Source organism: Gobio gobio (assembly GCF_949357685.1).
Source record: "Gobio gobio genome assembly, chromosome: 6".
Lineage (NCBI taxonomy): Eukaryota > Metazoa > Chordata > Actinopteri > Cypriniformes > Gobionidae > Gobio > Gobio gobio.
Genome location: NC_137102.1, coordinates 33,834,468 through 33,855,573, shown reverse-complemented (window position 1 = coordinate 33,855,573; position 21,106 = coordinate 33,834,468). Strand labels below are relative to the sequence as shown.

The following is a 21,106-nucleotide window of genomic DNA, read 5'->3' as shown; positions in this document are numbered from 1 at the left end:
AGCTTGTTATGCTGAATGGTCAGGAAGTGCATAAAGACAAAAGACTTAATGTCTCAAACACTTACACGGTCTTACGTAATCTCCTTAGAATTTCCTCAAGTTTACTTCAAAATGTAAAACACAAATATAGATAATGTTTTCAGTTATATTCTATTACATTGGAACCTATATATAACAATGTATACATTTGTAATCCCACACATCCATCCATTCATTCATCCAGAAGCAAACACTTGATCCAAACAAATCAAACACTTCATCCAACCATCCACCCATCCAGAACAAATCAAACACTTCATCCATCTATCCATCCACCCTGAAGCAAACACTGGATACAAACAAATCAAACACTTAATCCATCTATCATCCACCCACCCAGAACCAATCAAACACTTCATCCATCCATCCATACAACCATCCATCCTTCCATAACCAAACACACGATCCAAACAAATCAAATCATACACTCATACATTCAATATATCCATCAAACATTCAACCAAACCAAACCAAACACTCCAGCCACAATGCAACAATTTAACTATCCCAAATCACCATCATCCATCTCAAATCAAACTTTTCATTCAACCATCCATGTGAATATCTATCCATCCCCAACAATCCACCCACCTTTCCCCCATTTAATCTCCTCATCCCTATATCCAAACCTAAATAATTTTTTTTTTAAATCAGGCCTGTGAAATCTGTTCTTTGATTCGTTTCCCCCTCAGGGCATCCAATACAAAGCTAGACAAGATAATGAAAGAGTTAGATGAGGAGGTGAGTGAAATTATTTAATCTAAAGCATGTATCTAAATAAATACAGAGGATATGTACAGGTGCATCTCAATAAATTAGAATGTCGTAGAAAAGTTCATTTATTTCAGTAATTCAACTTAAAAGGTGAAACTAATATATTATATAGACTCATTATATGCAAAGTGAGATATTTCAAGCTTTTATTTGTTATAATTTTGATTATGGCTTACAGCTTATGAAAACCCCAAATTCCAAATCTAAGAAAATTGGAATATTGTGAAAAGGTTCAGTATTGTAGGCTCAAAGTGTCACACTCTAACACACTAATTAATCCAAAACACCTGCAAAGGGTTCCTGAGCCTTTAAATGGTCTCTCAGTCTGGTTGAGTACAATTCACAATCATGGGGAAGACTGCTGACCTGATAGTTTTGCAGAAAGCATCATTGACACCCTCCACAAGGAGGGAAAGCCTCAAAAGGTAATTGCAAACGAAGTTTGATGTTTTCAAAATGCTGTATCAAAGCATGCTAATAGAAAGTTAAGTGGAAGGGAAAAGTGTGGAAGAAAATGGTGCACAAGCAGCAGGGATGACCGCATCCTGGAGAGGATTGTCAGGAAAAGACGATTCAAATGTGTGGGGGAGCTTCACCAGGAGTGGACTGAGGTTGGAGTTACTGCATCAATAGCCACCACACACAGACGGATCCTGGACAAATGTGGTCAGAAGCGTCTTACCTGTGCTAAAGAAAAAAACAACTGGTCTGTTGCTCAGTGGTCCAGCCCTCTCTTTTGATGAGAGCTTGAATTTGTATCATTTGGAAACCAAGGTCCAGAGTCTGGAGGAAGAATGGAGAGGCACACAGTACAAGATGCTTGAATTCCAGTGTGAAGTTTCCACTGTCTGTGTTGGTTTGGGGAGTCATGTCATTGGCTGGTTTTGGTCCAGGATATTTTAGAGCACTTCATGCTTCCTTCAGCAGACAAGCTTTATGGAGATGCTGAATTCATTTTCCAGCAGGTCTTGGCACCTGCCCACACCAAAAGTACCAAAACCTGGTTCAATGACCATGGGATTACGGTGCTTGATTGGCCAGCAAACTCGCCTGACCTGAACCCCATAGAGAATCTATGGGGCATTGCCAAGAGAAAGATGAGAGACATGAGACTGAACAATGCAGAAGAGCTGAAGGCCACTATTGAAGCATCCTGGTCTTCTATAACACCTCAGCAGTGTCACAGGCTGATAGCATCCATGCCATGCCGCATTGAGGCAGTAATTCATGCAAAAGGGGCCCAAACTGAGTAAATATGCATGATTATACTTTTCAGAGGGCCGGCGTTTCTGTACTTAAAATCCTTTTTTTAAATTGATTTCATGTAATATTCAAATTTTCTCAATTTTAAGATAATATTCAAGATTTTTCAATTTGGGGTTTTCATAAGCTGTAAACCATAATCAAAATGATAACAAATAAAGGCTTGAAATATCTCACTTTGCATGTAATGAGTCTATATAATATATTAGTTTCACTTTTAAGTTGAATTACTAAAATAAATGAACTTTTCCACGACAATTCTAATTTAATGAGATGCACCTGTATTTGTATGCAAGGCTCCAATAGATAAATAAAGTTAAATATCTGGTAAAACTTGGATTATTTTTAGTATGTTAATTCGATTTCTAGTCATTCTGTTGTCTTGACATGTTTCAGAGTAACCTAAGGAAGAGTGTAGAGGCTAACATGTCTTTACTGGAGAAAGATAAGATCATGATCCAGCACCGAGCAACAGAACATCAAAGGAAGGCTGACCAGGAGGCTGAAAAACGAAGAAATCTGGAGAATGAGGGTGAGGATTCAGTCTCATCCCAATTCTGATAAGACTTCAGCTTTTGCTAAATGTTACTTTATATAGCAATTATGGCTGTCAAGCGACTTATTTTTAATCTAATTACTCAATGTGGCGATTAGTTAATCTAATTAATCGCACATCAAATTTGGCTTAGAAATGACTCTCAAAAGATAATTTAAAGTCATTTTTATGTTAAAAAACAAATAGACATTACAAAAAGTAGCTTCAGAAAGAAATATTTTTAGGTGAACTATACCTTTAATATTTGTTTTTATTAATATGGAAATATGAAATTATTTTTAATGCAATTATACTCTAAATAATAGGGGTGTAACAGTACACAAAACTGACGGTTCGGTACATACCTCGGTTTTGAAGTCACGGTTCGGTACGGGGTCGGTACAGCAGTTTTAAAAAAGACTTGAGAACCGTCATGGTGTTTAAAGCGTCAGCCGTCTCACTCACTATATGACGACGTGAACACATGAATATATCCAGAGCTGCTCTGAGAGAACTTAATGAGCATTTTATAATTTTATAAAGAATAATCATCAAATACACTGACTGAAACTCATTGTTGGTTAGTGCAACCTGTCAAAATAAAAGTTCGGCTTTCTTCATCATAACCTGGCCTGAAAAAAAAGCTAAGAAATGCATGCTGCTATGATAATCTCAGGAAAATATTAACAAACATGGCCCTGCACTTTTTGCTCTCCCATTTATGCTGTTCAGGAGGAAGGACAGTTTGGTTTATTCTTTTCTAATCTAAAGAGAAATAGCATTCCTCATTTTGTTCAAATGGGAGATTTTTTTAATTTCTTGTAATTTGTTTTAGGTAGACTCATACTTCCATAAGTTTTTTATTTATTTATTTTTTAAGTTTGATAATAAACCATATGTTCAACCAAAAAAACGTATCTGTTTTCATTTATTGAAGGGTCATTGTAGCTGATGATTATAATAATAATAAATAGAGCAAAATAATAATGATTGTTTAATACCGTATACCGTAAAACCGTGATATTTTCGGAGATTATCATACCGTGAAAATCTCATACCGTTACAACCCTAATTATAACTAAAAGTTTCTTAAAGATAATGCTGTAAACTATATAGGGAGCCCTTACTTGAACATTATTACTATTAAAGGTTAACAACAGAGCCTAAACTATGAGCCTATATTCAGCTGATATTCATGTTTAGTTATAGGATAATCAACACTCAAATTACACATTGTGTGCAAACATGTAAACTTCACACAAGGCAGTTTTTGCATTAACTCCTAAATCTAATTATAAAAGTTTTTTCTCCAATTCGTTGTTGAAATATAATCTTAGTGTCTGTCCTTTTCATGTTTAGATTTATCTAAACAGAGCATTAAATAATCAAGACATCACTAACAGGTTAAGTAGAATTAATATATATATATATTAGGGATGCAACAATACAGTTAGTCCGCGGTTCAATACATACCTCGGTTTTTAACGACGGTTTTCGGTTCGGTCCGGTTCGGATGGCTTGTCACATCATTTTTTTTCTATTCTATTTTAAGCGACAGGAACAGCAAGAGGTTAAGAAGAAAAAATTCATTTTTTTTAATTTCTTTATTTTCTTTCTTTCTTTTACTAAAAAGAATTGAAAAACCTTACTTACACTTAAAACTTTACTTAAAAACCCTTGTACACATTCCTAGTGTATTGTAAAATATACAATAAATATATATAAAGATTTACACCGGCAGCTCAGAGCTGTACAGCAGCATTTAAGTATGAAATCGAATTAATAAATGTAAAATTAAAACACTACATAGACTTCACTATAAAATATACACTGATTCTTATTAAAGCTACTGTATTAGTTTTTCAGTCAAGAGCATTGAGTGATTTTCTCTTTGTCTTTTGTTGTTGTATTAACATTAAAGGGATAGTTCACTCAAAAATGAAAATTCTGTCATCAAGAAATGAATATAGGTTTGGAACAATATTAGAGTGAGTAAATAATGACATAATTTTAGAGGTGAACTGTCCCTTTAAGGACAGCGTGTTCACGTGTTCAACTGTCCCTTTAAGGACAGCTGCGCTGTTGTCAATTTAAGACCTCTACACATCTTATCTACAGACACGCGCCAATTTTACTTTCACTTTAGACATAACCTACTGTGTTTATGTAAACCTTGTGTGTATTTGACAGTATTAGCGAAGTAAGACTACTTAGTCCAGTAATCGCGTGTTTGACAGTTTTGAGAATTGTGGCATCCCTAATATATATATATATATATATATATATATATATATATATATATATATATATATATATATATATATATATATATATATATATATATATATATATATATAGACTAATATAGTGCATATAATTAGTGAAAGAGTTGATTTCTCTAGTGAATTAACAGCTGTGGACACTGAATGACTTCTGACTCTGAGGTAAATGATGCTGCGTGACATTGTTTACAAGCTGTTTGACGTCTTCCGCGATTAAAACACTGATTGAGCGATTACACGACATATGATACGTTTCAGTAAGTGTTATCCTCGACATACCTTAAGATATTAATTCATGTTTATTCTTCTGGAAGAGATGATCGCGTTCACTCGCGCGCGCGCCGCAGCCGCTTGAATTGACGCACCTATACTGTGATCAGTTGTCACATTAAAGAGCGTCAAAACGGCATTTATCGTTTGAATTTCGTGATAAAATGGACTGAAAACTTAATATGTTAGAGTGGGAACTAGGATTGAAGTGTGTTCCACGCTTAAAACAAGCCAACTGTTAACTGTTAAAGATTGCATTCGGAACCGTTCGGTACACACGCGCACCGAACCGAGAGCCCTGTACCGAAACGGTTCGGTACGAATACGTGTACCGTTACACCCCTACTAAATAAGAAACTAAAACTGCCAGTAGGTCACGGTAAATGTCTAATGGAGTAAGTCATTGAGTCATTCGTTTTTTCGATTCGTTCAACCGGTTGATTCATTCAGGAGTGAAGTAAATGGTTCTCTTTATGAAAATGGTAAATGTAAATGGTTCTCTTTATGGTCTATTGAATCAAAATTCGATTCGTCCAAAAAGTGGATTCAGAAATGAAATGCCACTGTGTATTGCTCGGAGTCGGAGACGGACAGTTCTGCTTTGTCTTTATATTTTCGTTCGCAAAACAGACAATATTTAGTCTAAAACACAATATTAACTTAGGCCTACTTATTTATTGTATTAAACTGTTGTATAAGATCAGTAACGCATTTGCACTCGTTTCGTGCTATTCTGGACACAAAAAAACAGAACTCATGTGATCTTGCTTATACTGTATATCATGATGTAAATATTTGAGGGTGTTTTCACACTAGCAGTTTAGTTCAAAACTGGGTATGGTTCATATTAAAAATTGGTAATGTGAAAGTTGTCATGCGGACCTGGGTAAGCTGAGCTCAGGGGTACCGAATTCGAGACTGCCTGAAGGAGGTGGTCTGAGTTTGGTTGTGCAACTTGCGCTTGAACAGTGCCATTATTCACGTGAATGTGAAAGCAACACAGACTCGAGTGCGCAAGAAAATTAATTTTTTATCAGTTTATCAGATGACGATGTATTTAGTTCAATTAAAACACATGATGTAAGGAATGATTGTGTTGATGATTTACTTTGGATACGAGCGAGAGTGAGCCTGCAAGTGTATTCGCGCATAGCACCGATGGGAAAAAGCGTGCTCTGACGCGGACCGCAACAATCCCCAGTGTAAAATCGCCCTGAGACTAAAACGGCCATTTTTGCCCCATATCTTGAATTTTAGGGATATTCTAACGGCATTCTATAAACTTCATTACACAGTGAGTTGTTGCCCTGCATCATATCACTCAATCAATCAGTTTTTTTTTATTATTTATTTAGCTTCATGTAACCCTAAACAAATTAATTCTTGTTCACAGTAAAAAAAAAATTCAAAACATCAAACATTGTCACTAAAGTATGACATAGTGAAAGACGAAGAAGAAGAAAAAGTAAGATAAAAGAAAATATTGCACATTGTATGGCACACTTCTTTTACCATCCTTTTTATTGATCTTGAGCCATTTCTCAATATGTGTTCTTGTCTATACTTGTGAACTTCTGTTTCTGCCCAATTACTGTTCCAATTCAGTTCACATCTAGCCAAATACAGTTAAAATCCCTGGATGTGTTCTTGCTCTGTCCCTTTTATCGTGGATTCATAGGTTTAATATTTAAAAAAATAAAACCCAAAAGAGGCAAGGTTGTGTGGCAAGCTCTGGGTTGACTGATCTTACTCGTGGCCGCGTTTTCTTCTGTAGGGCTGCTTTACAGCTGAAATTAAAGTTGTTTCAAAATGGACACATTTCGCATTCATTCATACTGCCCAGCCTTAAACAGGCTTTTGAGTTGGCCACTTCAGTTCATGAAATGTTCTGAGTAGAACCAGAATCAGCAAAGAGCAGCTATATGTCTGATCTACTATGACAGTCTGTAAATTAGTTAATGGAAACAGGACCATAGGCCTAAAATGAATATAATTCACCCAAGTGAGATTTAGGTCCTTATAATACAAATTTCATTGCTCTGTTAACATGCTATAAGGAAAGATTAAGCATCCCCCCTTCCCCATATTAATTCCTGTGTGTGTTTGTGTGTGGTCAATTTCCTTTTCTCTAGTGTCTACTTTGAAGGAGCAGCTAGAAGACTTGAGGAAAATCAGTCAAAACAATGACAAGATCGCCCAGCTACAGAACCAAGTAAGCTTATCAAGAACATCTCTCGAATTATGAATGTTTAAGAGTTAGATGAGGTGGTTATATATATATATATATATATATATATATATATATATATATATATATATATATATATATATATATATATATATATATATATATATATATATATATATATATATATATATATATATATATATATATATATATATATATATATATATATATATATATATATATAATCTTTTAACAATAACTTTTTTTCCCTCCTGGTTTTTTGTGGTTGGGCCAGTGAAATTTTTGCCAGGGCAAGTAAAAATCGGAACCACTGGCCTCACCAGGGCTCTAGAAAAACTATTTAGCCCTGCTCCCAAAAATTGCTATGATTAACATAATGATTACCAAAAAAGTGTCCGGATAAATCTGCGTAGTGTCAATGCAGACTTATAATCCTGTTGCCGCAACACTTACAAGAAAAATAAAACAAATCAGTGTTGACATTTAGTAGCTTCAAGTCTTTACAGTTATATACTAAAAAAATTTTTTAAAGGCTACATGTTATTGCTTCAATGCATAACTTTTTTTTTATTCTATTTTTATTTTAATATAGTTAAAGGGAAAGTGCTCCAATATTTTTGATAAAATTTTGCTATGGTATCAAATTGTTTTGGAGGCCATTTGTGGGATGATTTCCTAAAAAAAAATCATCCAACAAATGTGGCTCTGTGGTTCTTTCAAAGGTGTTTAAACCACATGACAATTAAGAAACATCTCCTCACACAACCTTGTCCTCCACAGCTGGGGGAAGCCAATGACCTTCTGCGGGCTGAGTCGGACACAGTGGTGCGTTTGAGGAAGAGCCACACGGAGATGGTAAAGTCTGTGAGCCAGCTGGAGGGCGTAAATCGTGAGCTGCAGGAGAAGAGCCGCACAACAGAGAGTGTCAAACAACAGCTGGAAAAAGAGCTTCTACAGCTGCAGACCACGCTAGACACAGAGAGACGAACCTGCAGCCAGGGCTCAGAGGAGATCAGAGAACTGCAAGGTAAGAGTGGGTTATACTTTCCCTGATTTAATGCCACCAACATAGACCACAGATGAGTAGCGTATTTTCCGGACTATAAGTTGCACTTTTTTTCATGGTTTGGCTGGTCCTGCGACTTATAGTCAGGTGTGACTTATATATCAAAATGAATTCATACTGACTGACAAGAATAAACATTTAGCTACTGCATAGTACATTTACATCTACTGCCGCGAGAGGGCGCTCTATGCTGCTCCTGTAGCCTACCCCTGAAAAAATTAACTGAAAGCAACTGAAAACTGAAAAAATTGTGAACTGAAATATTAACTTAAAGACAACTGAGAAAGACTGAACACAAACAAAATGCCCCCCATAAAGAAAATCCTATTCTGCAAATTACAAACTGTAGGTAGGCCTAGTAAAATATGCAGCCGAAAACGGTAATCGAGCAGAAAGAAAGTTTGGAGTGAGTGAGAAACTTGTGAGTGACTGGCGAAAAGCAGAGGTTACTTTAACTGTAATGAAGAAAACAAAGAAAGCTAATCGCGGACGGAAAGCAAGATGTCTAGAGCTGGATGAATGAGTCCACAGATGGGTGCTTGAACGCTCTGCCGGGAGAGGCTCAGCTGCGCGAGACAAACACTGCCAGTGTGAATGCACAGCGCGGCTCCTGCTCTCTGCACTGTTTCTGCTCTGCTTCTGCCCTGCCAACGCTTGCGCGTTCGGTGTGAAGCTGACGTTATAGTCCAGTATAATGCGACTTATAGTCCAGTGCGACTTATATGTTTTTTTCCTCTTCATGACGCATTTTTTGACTGATGCGACTTATACTTATACTTGCAAATTTTGATTTAGTTTTAGTAATAGTCTTTTGACTAAAATGCCATTTAGTTTTAGTCATATTCTAGTCACCTGAATTGTTTTTAGTTTTAGTCTAGTTTTAGTCGACTAAATCTACAGTAGATTTAGGGTATTTTTACACCTGAAAGTCCGCACCAAGGTCCGAACCGAAGTTCATGTTTTGATACATTTTATACATTCGGTTAGTTTTGGTTTGGTTTCACATTGCAATTATGCGAGCGCACTAAAGAACTTTACATGACACACTTGCGTCCACTCGTCATCATCTATGTGGGCTGCATCTGGACATTGCTTGGTTTGTAAGCGGACATGCGTCTGACGCCAGCGTCTTTGACAAGAATGAATGAACGGACACATATCGTTGCCACTATTGAACAGTGCACATTGCTTGACTATTTTCTTTTCGTTACATTTTAAAGTGGACATTTCAAGCTTTATATACACATATTTCTCATGTTTGTGAGACAAGTAGCCTGCTGAGTTTCGGTTTATTTGAGACGCGGTCCAGTTCATGTGCAAAGCATGTGATCGCTCCCGCGATTATTGTCTGCTATAGACTATTTGCTTCTTATTTATTAAATCCAGGCAATTATCTGATTAAACGTAGATTAAAATTAGGATACGATTTATACAAAACGAAATTCACATTAAAGGGTTAGTTCACCCAAAAATGAAAATTCTGTCATTAATTACTCACCCTTATGTCGTTCGACACCCGTAAGACCTCCGTTCATATTCGGAACACAAATGAAGATATTTTTGTTGAAAGCTGATGGCTGAGAAAGGCTTCAGATAGGCCTCCATTGGCATTCAGTACACTTATACTCCCAAGACCGATAAAAGGCACTTAAAATGTCGTTACAAAGTCCATCTCACCACAGTGACTCTACAATAATCTTACGATGCGACGACAATAGTTTTTGTGCGCAAAAAAAAATCTAAATAACACCTTTATCCAGCTTGTTATTGCCTTCCGCGTGTGCCTCCACGACGCATGCGCGAGAATATGACGTAGCGCCGGCGTTCGGGAATCCATGAAATACACACTTAAGCCCCATTTTGAGCACTACGCCGAGACCTAAAGCACGATCAATGTAGAATCCAACAGCTTAGACACGCGCGTCTTCCTCTGCTCGTAAACAAATCGCTTCTGGGTAGGGATGCGCGGTATACCGGTACTGGAAAAATACCGGTATATATTTTATTTCAAACGGTACGATATCATGATTTTGCTCATTTCGGTATATGCTGCTGTTCCGAAGTACACCGCTAGGTGGCAGCGCGCTACCCAAACTGACGTGAAACCGGCAAATGTGGCAACAGAACAAGATGAATACAGCAGTTGAATCTCACTCAACACGCACAAAACTCATTAAAAAAAGAGAGTAGACGTGAAACTTGGAATTACTTTGCTTATAAAACTGCTGAAGAACCATCAAACCTTGCCAAGCATCGGTCACTTAATTCCTGACTTGTAAGACATTATGAGATCGACAGGTGAGTGCATAATTCTAACGATCTAATTTAGACATTTTTCTTTTAACACTGATTAACGCACATACATAAGATCGTATAGTTTAAATATAATGAAATCTCCAGCGTTCGTTTCAACCAGTGACGTTACTTTAGACCTAATATCTGCACGCATACTATTGCACTATTTACATCCGCGAAAGACATACCCAACTCTGTTTATGTGACTACTCACTAAAGATTTACATTTTTGACATCATTTTGTGTGTATTTGACTGAGGAAAAACAATTTAATTTGGAATGCGCGAGCTCTTTAGGCCTGAGCTCTTTAGGCCTGTGTGTGTGTGTGTATGTGTGTGTGTGTGTGTGTGTGTGTTTGTTGTTGGCATGAGCGCAAAGAAAGCTCTCTCTCAAAGAGCTCTCATCCCATATGTATTACGAAATGCTATAAAATCGCTTGCATGTTAAAATTGGCGAGGTTTAAAAAGACGTGCGCAGTGATTTCCGTCAGCTGTCCCGCAACGGAAGCGAAAGTGTTGAATCTGAGCGCGCAGACTGCTTTGCATGATGTCTTTTGAAGCCAGAAGCAATTTGCTCATTTTGAGAGAATGGAGACGCGCAGTAATGCTGAAATTACTTACAAAAAAGTTTCCAAATGACTGATTAATGTGATAATCTTTGTTGATTAATTTAATAATAAACATTTGCGGTAATTTCCCGCTTCATAAACCCAAAACTTGCGAGAGCGAGTAAAATTATGCGCAATACCCGCATCAAAATTCAGACCCTGTATGGTATCGATTTAATATCGGTACTTCGGTATTAGATTGTGGTACCGTACCGAAGACAAAATTGTGGTATCGAGCCATCCCTACTTCTGGGTCATCTGTCCGAACGCCGGATCTGCGTCATATTCTCGCGCATGCGTCGTGGAGGCAGTAACAACAAGTTGGAAAAAGGTGTTATTTAGATTTTTTTTGCGCACAAAAACTATTGTCGTCGCATCGGAAGATTATTGTAGAGTCACTGTGGTGAGATGGACTTTGTAACGACATTTTTAGTGCCTTTTATCGGTCTTGGGAGTATAAGTGTACTGAATGCCAATGGAGGCCTATCTGAAGCCTTTCTCAGCCATCAGCTTTCAACAAAAATATCTTCATTTGTGTTCCGAATATGAACGGAGGTCTTACGGGTGTCGAACGACATAAGGGTGAGTAATTAATGACAGAATTTTCATTTTTGGGTGAACTAACCCTTTAAAGAAAGGCTTTCTAAGCAAAATCATACAAAATTTCTTTCAAAATAATTTCTGACCTTCTGTCTTCTGACATATTGCGCATCTTTTCACTTTTCATAATCAATGTAGCCTAGATGAAGTTTAAAAATAACATTATAATATTTAAACATAAACAGGAACTTCCTGCAAATGGTCTGAAAGTACGAACCATACAGAAAATGCTTTCACACTAGAAACGAACCGAACCTTTGTTCAGTTTGATCCGGACCGAGACTACCTCTTTTCGTCTGACCAAATATCGTCTGTTTGGTCCGGACCGTGGTACGGGGGAGGTTTCACACCTGTAATTTTGATTTGGACCAAACTGAAAAGTCAGAAAATCTTAGATTCTTAAAATCTAATGAGTTTAGTTAAATTGTAAAACATTAAGCATTTAACCTCTTAACAAGCGCCCCATTTTTGAGAATTCTTTGAAAACGATATACCCAAATGAAAATGTCTGCAGCTCTTAAACCCTATGGTCTATATTCATAAACCTGGTCTTATTTTAAACTAGACACTTGAAATATTGCTACCCAAGAGTCATAATAACTCAAAGTAATATGGGAACAGAGTAATATACATGTAAATATACATGTAAGTGACTCACGTTTTTTGTTTTTTGTTTTCACTTAGGGAAAAAAATATTATAATTTAATGTTAAGAGCCTGAAAATAACTTAAATATAAAACTGAATGTCTAATCATGTCATGATTCAAATATGAGGATGATTCTCTCAGTAATGTAGCTTCTGTGAGCTTTTATGTCAAGAAAAGTCTAGGCATCATTTCAAAAAGGCCATTTATTTCAGAACATTTGCTATTGTAAAGAGTAGTTTTTCATTCAAATAAATCTGCAATATACTACTAATTATAATCGATAAACAGTTACTGAAAATCTAAAGCAACTATTTACAGAGATTACAAAGTGTAAAAAACTCATTTAGCTGATGGGAAGCGTCAGTGAGAGACTGCGCGCTCCACTGCAGTTGCGCCATGGAGAACGCGCAGCCAGCGCACAAACAGTATTCACCAAAGCCTACTTACGCAAACTGCGCAAGATAATGCCTTTTGATTGGTTACTAAGTCCATCAATCAAACCTTTGTTGGAAAGGCATTGGCTGGGCACCGAGTGCCTTTATCCAACGAAAACCATGGGCGCAATGATTGACAGCTCACCAAGCCTGTAAGGCACTTCCTCTATATGATGCATCCCAGAAGAGACTCTGATTGAAGGAGAGAGACGGGGGAGGGTTTAAAATACGTGGGAGAAACTATTCTAGCAGGGGGAGTTTGCCAGACACGGAATAGAATCGATATTTCATTGAAAATGGACATGATTGATCACGCTAACTCAAAACTCTCTTGCAAACAACGGAGGATTTTTTTTTTTTTTCCCTATTTTTTCGTTGTTTTGGATTAAAAAGTGGGATGCATTTTGAAGAATGGACTCTTACACAGAGATGTATGCGGGTGTTTATTGGATTCGTCCGATCTGATCTGAACGACAGGAGATGAAAGATGAGTAACGCTGATATTTTGCTAATGTTTACATGGACGGTCCTTTAGCGTTTCATTTAACCCTTTCCTCTCTGGTGTATTTATTGCAAAAACAAGTTCAGAACATGAATCTTGAGTGTTTTAGCTTTCAAATGATGCATAGTTTGTGATAGTTGATTGAATATTTTGTATAAAACAAAAGTAAATAAAAGTACACACCCCCCCACTTCCGTCAACCCCCCCGCCCACGAACCGGTGCGGGTTAAGAAGTTAAGCATTACATAACCGACTGTCACTTGAACTGACATTGACATCATTTTGTTTAAAAATACATGAAAGAGAGCTCAATTCACTTTTTTGTTTGTTTTTTAAAAACATCTATATAGTTTTTATAACTTTGTATTTCTGTTTTAGTTAGTAGGCCATATCAGGTTAAGCTAAAGCTTCAAATAAGTTTATTTTTTTTTTTTATTTCAGTTAACATTTATTTAATTTCAAGTAATTAAGTTTTTTAAATGGTTTTAGTTAACTATTATAACCCTGATACTTTATTGTGTCAAATACTGGTCTTTCCTCCTGACTATGAATTAAATACAGTTTATTGTGTAACCAAAAACGAATATATAATGCGTGACTTTTAATTATAAACAAGCTTGAAATACTCATTGACTCTTATTTTGAAATGTCTACGCCTCTATTGCAGATGCAGGATGCTCATTCAAGTTCAGATGAGGGAGATAAAATATGCATTGCTACGTCTAATACATATTACTATATAGACATTGTAAAGTAAACGTTGTCATTATTCATCAGCAGTCATAAAAAATTGCCTGGCATAAATGTGCGCTATTCATTGATTGTGAACCGCTCTGGAGCGCTGTAGGGATGCGTGAGCCTGTAGAACGTGCAACAGCGCCGTGTTTTCCAGTGGTTAGATCAGCACGTTCAAATCAAATGTGCGCATCTGTTACACAGGACATCAGTTTTGACTGGATCTCTTCCCTAATCGTCCCTCCCTAACATTTTCGTCTCGTTTTTATTTGTGATTTTTGTTGATTTTCGTCAACGTTTTTGTCATCCAACACTAGTTTTTATTTAGTTATTGTATCGTTTTCGTCAGTCAAAAAAGGTTGTTGATGAAAATTATTTGTCAATGAAATTAACACTGATATTAGGCAGCAAGTGAACATTTTGTCCCCTAAGTTGATGTGTTGGAAGCAGGAAAATTGGGTAAGTGTAAGGATTTGAGTGAGTTTGACAATGACCAAATTGTGATGGCTAGACCGTCAAGAGCATCTCCAAAACTGCAACTCTTGAGTGGTGTTAACGGTCTGCAGTGGTCAGTATCTATCAAAATTGGTCCAAGGAAGGAACAGTGGTGAACCGGCGGTCATGGGTGGCCAAGGCTTATTGATGCATGTAGGGAGCAAAGGCTGGCCCGTGTGGTCCGATCAAACAGACGAGCTACTGTATCTCAAATTGCTCAAGTTAATGCTGGTTCTGATAGAAAGGTGTCAGAATACACAGTGCATCGTAGTTTGTTGCAAATGGGGCTGCATAGCCGCAGACCAGTCAGGGTGCCCATGCTGGCCCATGCGGTCCACCACCAAAAGTGCCAACAGTGGACAGCGTAAGCATTCTATGGGAAGAATGCAAGAGGCAGCAGTGTGATGCTTTGGGCAATGTTCTGCTGGGAAACCTTGGGTCCTGCCATCCATGTGGATGTTACTTTGACACCTACCACCTCCCTAAGCATTGTTGGAGACAATGTACACCCTTTCATGGAAACGGTATTTCCTGGTGGCTGTGGCCTCTTTTTTTGCAGGATAATGCACCCTGCCACAAAGCAAATGTAGTTCAGGAATGGTTTGAGGAGCAGAACGAGTTTGAAGTGTTGACTTGGCTTCCAAATTTCCCACCATCTCTCAATCCAATCGAGCATCTGTGGGATGTGCTGAATAAACAAGTCCGATCCATGGAGACCCCACCTCGCAACTTGCAGGACTTAAAGGATCTGCTGCTAACATCTTGGTGCCAGATACCACAGCACACCTTCAGGGGTCTAGTGGAGTCCATGCCTCGACGGGTCAGGGCTGTTTTGTCAGCAAATGGGGGACAAACACAATATTAGGAAGGTGGTCATAATGTTACAGTGTATCCGGAAAGTATTCACAGCGCTTCACTTTTTCCACATTTTGTTATGTTACAGCCTTATTCCAAAATGGATCAAATTCATAATTTTCCTCAAAATTCTACAAACAATACCCCATAATGATAACGTGAAAGAAGTTTGTTTGAAATCTTTGCAAATTGATTAAAAAAAATTAATAAATAAATTCACATGTACATAAGTATTCACGGCCTTTTTGCTCAATACTTATTTGAAGCACCTTCGGCACCAGTTATAGCCTCAAGTCTTTTAGAGTATGATGCTACAAGCTTGGCACACCTATTTTTGGGCAGTTTATCCCATTTTTCTATGCAGGACCTCTCAAGCTCATCAGGTTGGATGGGGAGTGTCAGTGAACAGCCATTTTCAGATCAGGTTCAAGTCTAAGCTCTGGCTGGGCCACTCAAGGACATTCACAGAGTTGTTCCGTAGCCACTCTTTTGTTATCTTGGCTGTGTACTTAGGGTCGTTGTCCTGTTGCAAGATGAACCTTCACCCCAGTCTGAAGTCCAGAGCAGGTTTTCATCAAGGGATGGTATTGGCCAGATGATGAGTGGTGCCTGGTTTACTCCAGACATGACACTTGCTATTCAGGCCAAAGAGTTCAATTTTTGTTTCATCCGACCAGAGAATTTAGTTTCTCATGGGCTGAGAGTCCTTCAGGTGCCTTTTGGCAAACTCCAGGTGGACTGTCATGTGCTGTGTTTTTACTGAGGAGTTGCTTCCGTCTGGCCAATCTACCATACAGGCCTGATTGGTGGAGTGCTGCAGAGATGGTTGTTCTTCTGGAAGGTTCTTCTCTCTCCACAGAGAAACGCTGGAGCTCTGTCAGAGTGACCTTCGGGTTCTTGGTCTTCTCCCTGACTAAGACCCTTCTCCCCCGAATGCTCAGCTGGGCGGTCAGCTTTAGGAAGAGTCCTGGTGGTTCCAAAGTTCATATACACATGTATATACACATATATATATATGTGTGTATATATATATGTATATATATATATATATGTGTGTGTGTATATATATATATGTTTCCTTTCAGACATGAAGCGTGGAATTTAGGTTCATCAGACCAGAGAATCTTGTTTCTCACAGTCTGAGAGTCCTTTTTTTTTTGTTTTTTTTTTTGTTGCATATTTCAAGCAGGCTTTCATGTGTCATGTATTTAGTATTTAGGAGAGGCTTCCATCTGGCCACTCTGCCGTGAAGCCCAGATCAGTGTAGTGTTGCAGTGATGGTTGTTTCTCCACACATGATCTCTGGAGTTCAGACTGACCATCAGATTCTTGGTTATCTCTTATGGAGGCCTGTTACGACCCGCCGTATAACGACGAGGTCGACGTGCAAATTTAAGATGGTAAAAATAGGAAAACCAGCCCCAGCCGACAGATCACCAAAAACACAAACACTAAATTCCATAAAAGATATAAATTTATTTTAGAAAAAAGTATGAGTAAATTACGGAGCAATGACTTCAGGGTGCCCCAAGGCCAACATAACAAACAAAACAATTTTATAAATAAAACATATATAAATTACCTAATCAGGAAGTAAAACAAAAGTTACAAAGAAACTTCCCTAACTCCCAACTAATAAACAAATGCTAACATTATAAAAATAAATGGCAGGACACCCCTACGCTCCAAAACTCAAATGTGAACATAAATAAATCAGCTTAAAAAAACACTCATGATCAAAACGAAACGCTTTGGGATCTGCCGACGGGAGGAGGCATCCGGAGCTCTGCACGCCACCTGGTCAACGCCAGAATGAGCTCCTCGTCTTCCATTAGCGCCGCCCTTTTAAAGCGGAGAGCAGGTTGATCCACCAATCAGACTCCTTGCACATCAGCCAATCCCTGCACACATGTACAAAAGAAAAACAACCCACACAAAACAAAATAGATCATAACACCCCCACACACAAAAAGAAAAATCATTAATAAGTGATTTTCAAACTAAACTAAAAGAACGAGACAAGGCATCTGCCAAGACATTGTCCTTGCCCTTTTTGTAACGGATCTCAAGATTGAAATCTTGAATGACCAAAGACCACCGCATGATTCGTTGATTTGCGTTGCACATTCTAGACAGAAATACTAGTGGATTGTGGTCAGTAAAGACGAGCACAGGAATAGAACTTGAACCCACATAGACTTCAAAATGCTGTAGTGCCAGTAACAAAGCAAGTGCCTCTTTTTCAATAGTACTGTAGTGTAACTGATATGGCAAAAACTTTTTCGAGAAGTAGGCTACAGGATGCTCAACTCCGTGAACATCATCCTGCAAGAGAACTGCTCCGGCTCCGGTAGCACTCGCGTCAACGTCGAGCTTGAAAGGACGTGAATAATCCGGTGCAGATAAAACTGGGGAACTGCACAACAAACTTGTATCGCTTCAAAAGCATGTTGACACTCTTCAGACCATAGGAATTTTTGCGAGGCACGAAGCAAGTTAGTTAATGGTAGAGCCACGTCAGAGAAATTTCGACAAAATGCTCTATAATAACCTGCCATTCCTAGAAAACGGCGAAGATCACATTTGGTTTGAGGCACAGGAAAACCAACAATTGCTTGCACTTTCTGGACTGCAGGACGCACTTGTCCTTGTCCAACCCACTTTCCCAAATACATGACGGTTGCCTTTGCAAATTCACATTTCGCCAAATTCAACGTGAGGGAAGCATTAAGCAAGCGTCTAAAAACCGTAACTAAGGTCTCTAGATGTTCTTTCCAGCTAGTGGAATAAACCACGATATCATCCAAGTAAGCTTTACAGTTCTTAACGTCAGCCAGTATGGTTTTCATCAACCGCTGGAAAGTCGCTGGTGCGTTCCGAAGCCCGAACGCCATCACAGTATAATTCAGGAAACTGTCTGGAGTGACAAAAGCAGAGATTTCGGCTGCACGTTCAGTTAAGGGAACTTGCCAATACCCCTTTAAGAGATCAAGCTTTGTAACGAAACTGAGCCGATCCCACATTATCCACACAATCTTCCATTAACGGTAAAGGAAATGAATCAGGTTTTGTAATCGCATTTACTTTACGGTAATCCGTACAAAATCGATGGGTACCGTCAGGTTTCGGAACCAGTAGACAGGGCGAGCTCCAAGCACTTGTGCTCGGGACAGCGAACTCATTTTCCAGTAAGTATTTCACTTCAGACTCAATAATTTTGCGTTTCACTGGATTGACTCGGTACGCATGTTGCTTAATGGGTGGATGATCATTCACTTCAATATCATGCTGAATGACATTTGTCTGAGTAGGCACGTCCGAAAACAGTCCTAGAAAAGACTGGATCAAATTCATGATGTCAGCTCGCTGACTCTCAGTTAAATGACATAAGTGAGAAATACCCACAAAGAGGAGGTACCACAGAAAAAGAAGCAACTGGAATAGCACTCTGTAACTCTATTTGTTCGCCACGAACAACATAACGCTTCAACATATTAATGTGGCACACGCAGGTTTTTCTCTGTCGATCGTGGGTACCAATAATATAGTCAGTATCACTGAGCTTTCGCTCCACAACATAAGGTCCAGCAAATTTTGCTTGCAACGAAGAACCCAGTAGGGGTAACAAAACAAGAACTTTGTCTCCCTTCACAAAACAACGAGCGACTGCCTTTTTATCAAAACGCTCCTTCATCTTTGTTTGGGCGTTTAACAAAGCTGACTGAGCCAGATCTCGAGCTTTATGCAGACACTCTCGAAACGAGCTCACGTAATCTAGAAGATGGCAGGATGGCTTTGTTTCGGACAACCAATTATCCTTGAGCAATTTAAGTGGGCCACACACTGTATGCCCAAAAACCAGCTCTGCGGGGCTAAACCCCAAAGATTCCTGAACAGATTCACGTACTGAGAACAACGGCAACCCTTCGTCCCACTCTTTTTCCGAATCAACACAATAAGTGCGTAACATAGTTTTCAGAGTTTGATGGAATCGTTCAAGCGCTCCCTGAGACTCAGGATGGTAAGCGCTGGAAACGATGTGTTTGACATGCAACTGAGACGAGATTTGATTAAACAGCCGGGACATAAAATTTGTTCCCTGGTCCGTCTGAACGATTCTCGGGAGTCCAAGGGTAGAAAAGAAAACAGTTATAGCTTTCACAATGGATTTGGCCCTTAAAGACCGAAGTGGTATTGCCTCGGGATAACGAGTTGTTGTACACATAATTGTAAGCAAATAAGTATGACCTGCTTTTGTCTTCGGTAGAGGCCCAACACAATCTAATATTATGCGCTCAAATGGCTCTCCGAGAGCAGGAATCGGCTTAAGAGGTGCTGGAGAGATAGCCTGGTTAGGCTTCCCAACCATTTGGCAAGCATAGCATGATCTACAATATTTTGTAACATCTGACTTAATCCTAGGCCAAAAGAAATGACGCAAAATTCGATAAAGCGTTTTAGCCACGCCTAAATGGCCAGCCACATTATCATGCGCCACACTTAACACCTGTTCTCGAAAACAGTTAGGAACGACTATTTGGTACACTGTGTCCCAACCTGAGTTATCCGACACTGAAGGGGTCCATTTCCGCATTAATACATCATCCTCGAAATAATAACCAATTGGCTTATTCTCAATTTTTGCATTTGCAGCAGAATCTCGACAGAGTTCGAACGACTGGTCTTGTTTCTGTTCGGCAGCCAACAACGTACGATCTACAGAAAGTAACAAATCAGCGGAACCAAGTTCAGCACCGCTGCTAGTGGACAGCGGCTTAGACTCTGACATTTCGGTTAGGTGAGGTTTAACGGACACGTCAGGCTGTAATGTTTCATCAACGAGGAAACTGTCAGAAAGATCAACTACTTTCGAAAATCTTTGTGATTGCGCGAGAGTAATCACACAGGCAGGAAACACTGACAAATCTACCGCATTATGCTTACACCCAATAGAGGTTTCATCAAATGGATTCTCAATGACTTCAGGGAGAGGGAAAACTTTTCCACCTGCCAAGTCATTTCCAATTATCAAAGTTACGCCATTTATAGGCAATTGAGAACGAACGGCCACTTTTACGAAACCAGTTACCCACTCAGATCGAATATATATTTGATGCAATGGAACCTTTTCCATTCGCATCACAATTCCCTGCACCAACACATCAGAACCACAATACGTTTTCTCTGAAAATGGCAACGTGCTTTTCAAAATAAAAGACTGCTCTGTCCCGGATCATGCAACATAGTAGCAGGCAATTGGTCACTTTCCGAATCACTTAAAGAAACCATTCCATGGCCAATGAAAGGTTCAAAATGCGCATCAATTTCTGCCTCCAACGGTTGAGGAACAGTTTGTACAAAACCGACCCCTTTTTTCTGTTTGATCGTATTTTTCTTTTTAAAAACGGGACACGCTGCAATTAAATGACCAGCTTCGTGACCATAGAAACATTCACGATCATCAGCTTGCACTGATGGTTTCAAGAGTTGAGACGATT

At 38.7% G+C, this 21,106-nt stretch overlaps 1 protein-coding gene across 3 annotated transcripts in view; it reads left to right on the top strand.

Moving 5' to 3' along the window:
• Positions 1–21,106, top strand: part of rock1 (Rho-associated, coiled-coil containing protein kinase 1) — a 216,025-nt gene that overhangs the window by 153,418 nt on the left and 41,501 nt on the right. For all 3 annotated transcript variants that reach the window (XR_013816703.1, XM_079819469.1, XM_079819468.1), the window contains exons 13-16: positions 732–780; positions 2,473–2,608; positions 7,296–7,375; positions 8,153–8,399. Coding sequence is in view for 2 of the 3 variants with exons in the window: in XM_079819469.1 (XP_079675595.1) it covers positions 732–780; positions 2,473–2,608; positions 7,296–7,375; positions 8,153–8,399 (512 nt within the window). In the remaining variant the exon portion in view is untranslated. The remainder of the gene's footprint in view (positions 1–731; positions 781–2,472; positions 2,609–7,295; positions 7,376–8,152; positions 8,400–21,106) is intronic.